This window comes from Phaethon lepturus, unplaced genomic scaffold (assembly GCF_000687285.1).
Source record: "Phaethon lepturus isolate BGI_N335 unplaced genomic scaffold, ASM68728v1 scaffold33678, whole genome shotgun sequence".
Lineage (NCBI taxonomy): Eukaryota > Metazoa > Chordata > Aves > Phaethontiformes > Phaethontidae > Phaethon > Phaethon lepturus.
In genome coordinates this window covers 25,951-30,749 of record NW_010560336.1, presented here as the reverse complement: position 1 = coordinate 30,749, position 4,799 = coordinate 25,951, and the positions used below count along the sequence as shown (strand labels likewise).

At 38.0% G+C, this 4,799-nt stretch overlaps 1 protein-coding gene across 1 annotated transcript; it reads left to right on the top strand.

Moving 5' to 3' along the window:
• The first annotated feature begins 983 nt into the window (after positions 1 to 983).
• Positions 984 to 4,571, top strand: CHST8 (carbohydrate (N-acetylgalactosamine 4-0) sulfotransferase 8). Its single transcript, XM_010293642.1, has 2 exons — positions 984 to 1,013; positions 3,423 to 4,571. Exons 1-2 carry the CDS (start codon positions 990 to 992, stop codon positions 4,569 to 4,571), a joined length of 1,173 nt encoding a protein of 390 aa, XP_010291944.1. The 5' UTR covers positions 984 to 989.
• The last annotated feature ends 228 nt before the right edge of the window (positions 4,572 to 4,799 follow it).

The following is a 4,799-nucleotide window of genomic DNA, read 5'->3' as shown; positions in this document are numbered from 1 at the left end:
CCGAGAGCTTTCATAGTACCGTGAAAAATTAATCTGATGGGACTGAGCTATCCCAGTGACGCTTTCACTTACAATGCTTTGCAATACCTTCACTTGTGATTGTCCTTGTCAGAATGGCTGGGGATTCATAACGCAGACTTATTAAACTGAAGTCTTCAAGCAACTGAAGTTCTCAAGCAACAGTGACAGCGATGATAGTTTTAGAAGTTGAAAAGCCCCAAACTAATTTCATAATTAAGAACTGTTTTCCATTATACATTCCTGTATTAACTTATACTTGGCAGAGGTTAGGAACAATAAAAGAGAGCCTACTCATCTGCTAAAGCTGCCTTCTAGGATTTTCACATCTTTATTATTACTATATTTTCAGGTAGACGTCCCTGTAGAAGCCAGAATATTTGGCAAAACACCATTCTGTATTCTTTTAGTCGCTCCAAAACTCTACAAACATTACTTCTCGTATACATAACTCCACTGTGTGTTGCTTTGGCTTTACAGCAGAGGATAGTACTCAACCCAGGCTACTACTATGACTAACTACCACACCATCCAACACCAGGGGCATGGGCAGAAGAAGAAACCACACAGTTTTAGGTAAATACACAAACAACAGCCTTTTTTTAGAGTTCTAACCTGGGAATATGAATTTCAGCTGCTCCTCGTTCTGCTACTGCCCTTTTAGCTGAGGTTAAGCAATCACTTTTCTCCATCTCAGTTTCCCCACCTGTAAAAAGGAGGTAGAGACATTCACTCCATTTCACAATTGACACCTATAAATAAAGACGCCTTGCAAGAAGTATTGTTACTATGAAATATACATTAATTAGGATTAATTGTCGGTCTATTTATCATTGTATTAACAGAACTTGTTTTCTTTTTAGTTACTGAAAGCACACATTGTTATCAGTCCAGCAAAAATGAAACTGATGTTTTTATTTTTACTAAATAATGACTTTAATTTCTTTCTTTGTTTAGGAATAAGATATAACATGGGATTCCAGCAACCAAAAAAAGTAAGTTTTCAGAAGTACATAAGGAAAATTGTACCCACATTCCAAGTATGGATAGAGATAGCTCAGATAAGGCCACTAGACTGGAGATGAAGCATTGAAAAGGACAGATGCATCAAAGCTTTGCCATGATGTACAAATTTTGAAAATTTGAGGGAAATATGAAGTAGATAAGCTATGCAACTTTAATTTTACAAGTTTTTTTCCTAGACTGGATATTGCTAAAAGATACTGTGAACTTTGCAAATATTAATATTCTGCATGAAATTGTACTGATCAAATTAACATCTCCAGAGGTACTTAAGAATAGGCTAAAGAAAAATACTGGTGAAATTCCTCCATCTAGTGGCTGTTAGCACACTCACAGCAGCAGTGAATGGCTGCAGTGGGTTGTCACTATTTCATAGTTAAATGACAAGTGCAAAACATGCAAAGGAACAACTGTGCAGCTGCCAGCTGTTACCCAAACGCCATTGCCTGGTGAAATCTGTGTGATGTGATTGATACCACTCCATTTCTACAGCTCCAGCTTGACCTTCTGGATGAAGTTACACTGACAAATGCCATGATTTGAAGGTCTTCTGAGTTTCCCCAAAACTCTATGCTCATCATCATTGTCACTAAAGGTGTGACTATCTCGGAAGCCTGAATTTGATAGCCTTGAAGTATCAGCCACATCATGAGAAAATGAGATTGAATTTCAGCCACTCTGTAAAGGGTAATATTTAGAAATACATCTGGTACATATTTTACCTAGACAAAAACGTCAATGCACCTTTGACTACCAGACACAACCTCTGAAGAGCGGAGTACAACAATCACTCCCAACAACTGAGTAGTGTCTTGTATGGCAAATTACGTTAGTTTCCCACTCTGCACATCACATACCACCTCCACTACCAGAATAGCCAGCAAAATATTTTATAAACTTAAGTTCTGCAACAACTTGCACAGTACTCAACCGTCTTTAATACTGATCTGTTCGAGTTTTGTATAATAGTTATCAATTTAAGCAAGTCACCTACAAAATAGTATGATTTGATTTTTTCTTCTTTTATCTCTAATGCTTTTTGTAATGAATACTGAGTCTCTCAGACTTTTTTTTAATCTCTCACCTTTGAAGAAGGATGTGGCAAGATACAACCTCCATGACAGCACAAGTTTGTTGTTACCTATAGTATCACTTTTTTCAGCCAGAGACTCGTAAAATCGCTATTACAGTTAAGATTTAGTCTGCCACCTTGAAAGAGCATGACCTTAATCCTCATACTGTACACCTTAAATTTATCCAGCATCTTTTTTTTTCAAGCCAATTTTAAATATTATTAGGGAGCAAATAAAGACTGAAAACCAGAAAGCTACAGTTCATAAAACCTCTAACTAAACATTACTTTGGGTAAGCAATAAACGTTCTGCAACTACAGCCATTTCCTCTGTTGAAATACTCCATAGTAGTTAATATGCCACTCTGCTCTCAAAACAGGGATGACATGTAGTTAGTGTCCAGAACCTAATTTTCATCTTAGGCATAGATGTGTAGACAGGGATTTAATTCAGCTGCTTTGAGAAATAGGAAGTAACAGAGCACATCTGGTCTCTATGCCAAAAATAGTATTAACCAGTGAGATCCACTTAATGAAAAAGAGCAGTTCGCAGAAATCCCTTATCCATAGGCCTGCTTTGCTTACTCTGTTTTCACTTGCCTAACCCCAGTCACCTTCATTCCCACCCCTTACTGCTTCTCATCAAGTCTCAATTGCTTTGGTCCCAGGCTCACCTCACTCAAGCCTCCCTTTGGGGTCCCTATTCAGGCTGCTCTCACCAAACCCACTTCTCTGCAAAGCCTCCATGTTCTCCCTGCAGTCCTTTCTGCCTTCCTCTTCCCACTCTTGCTCCCTCTATACCTTCACTCCACTTTACAAACACTATAAACCTCCCTTCCCTGTCAGATTTCATTCTGAAGAGCTGCCCTCACTGCAAAGATAAGCTACTGAAGGGGAGGGGAGGGACACCAGATTTGTGTGACAACAGGCATCTGAAATAATTAAGTCCTCAAAATACTCATAAACCTTTTGTGGAAATTTCAAAGACAACATCTTTAAGACAAAAGTATCCATCAAAGTCTGGGTACAGGCATCATCTAAAATACAATTAAATCCAAATCTGAACTGGAATTTACCAGTCCAGGCTCATCTCAGCCTTTGACTTTCATGTAAGCACAGAACAAGATGACAAAAGAAAAGTCATTACCACAATGCAGACACAGCGCTGAGGACTTGCAGCAATGCATTTTGTTGTACAATTCTGCTGAACTCCGAGTGTATGAAAGATCCACATTAAGTTGTACAAGCTGTTAATAGTGACAAACATTCTTTCATTTACTAACATGTTTAATGTATTTTTCCCCATCAGGACTGTGTTTCCAGCAATAACCAGGATAGAAGATTAAGAAAAAATACTGCAGACGGAGTAGCAACAGTAAAGCAGAGTGATTCATTACACCTATCTGAAAATGTGCCCACTAAGCTTCAAAGCACAGACAGAAGGCAAAGCAGCATAATGTTTGCAATGAAAGATCATCAGAAAGGTGAAGAAATTAATTCCATCAGGCTCCATAAACGGAGGAGGAGATTTATAATTAAGAAGAGCCCAATTCTGATCTCCATGAACAGCTCCATTCGTAACGTGCCCACCCTTAAATCTGAGGACAGAAACAACAAGAAGTGGAAAAGTCTCTACCAGATCCAAAGAGAAAGAAAGCAGATTATGAGGGAAACTTGTTCTAAATACAAGAGTAATAACAGAAGAATAATCACTCCTTATCACGTTTCTAGAATATTTGTAGAAGATAAATACAGAGTTTTATACTGTGAAGTACCAAAAGCTGGCTGCTCTAACTGGAAACGGGTGCTCATGGTTCTTAACGGGCTGGCTTCTTCCACAAAAGATATACAGCACAACACAGTGCACTATGGCAACTATTTAAAAAGGCTGGATGGGTTTGATCACAAAGGAATTTATCATAGGCTGAACACTTACACAAAGATGCTTTTTATTCGTGAACCTTTTGAAAAGCTGGTATCTGCATTTCGGGACAAGTTTGAACATCCAAACAATTACTACCACCCGGTTTTTGGAAAAGCCATAATTTCCAGATACCGTGTGAACGCCACCAAAGAAGCATTAAGGACAGGCTCTGGAGTCAAATTTAAGGAGTTCATTCAGTATCTCCTGGATGTGCATAGGCCAGTGGGTATGGATATCCACTGGGATCACGTCAATAGGCTTTGCAGCCCATGTTTAATAGACTACGACTTTGTTGGGAAATTTGAAAGCATGGAAGAAGATGCAAATTTTTTCTTGCACTTAATTGGTGCTCCACAAAATTTAACTTTCCCCAAGTTTAAAGATAGGCACTCCAATGAAGAAAGAACTACCACTAAAATTACACAACAGTATTTTGCACAGCTTTCTCCTTCTCAACGACAACGAAGCTATGACTTTTACTATATGGATTATTTGATGTTTAACTACTCAAAACCTTTTGAAGATTTATATTGATTCAAGAGCTGGGACACTTCCAGTCATATCAGTTGAATTGCATCCAGGTGATTTCTGTTTATATATACTTGTCTGTTAGTAAACAATTGAAGAGCAGGAATAATCCAAAACAGAACATAAATGGCTAGTGATGTTTACACCTTCACCTTAATTGCCTCCTTTTTCAAATCATATTTTTTCTATAATTTCTCCATATGAAATATAGTATTATACACATATATGTACGTA

Excerpts from the sequence above, each read along its gene's own strand:
- CHST8 (XM_010293642.1), top strand. The coding sequence starts at position 990 with ATGGGATTCCAGCAACCAAAAAAA. Across the intron at positions 1,014-3,422 it reads GATTCCAGCAACCAAAAAAA|GACTGTGTTTCCAGCAATAA; the intron begins GTAAGTTTTCAG and ends TTTCCCCATCAG.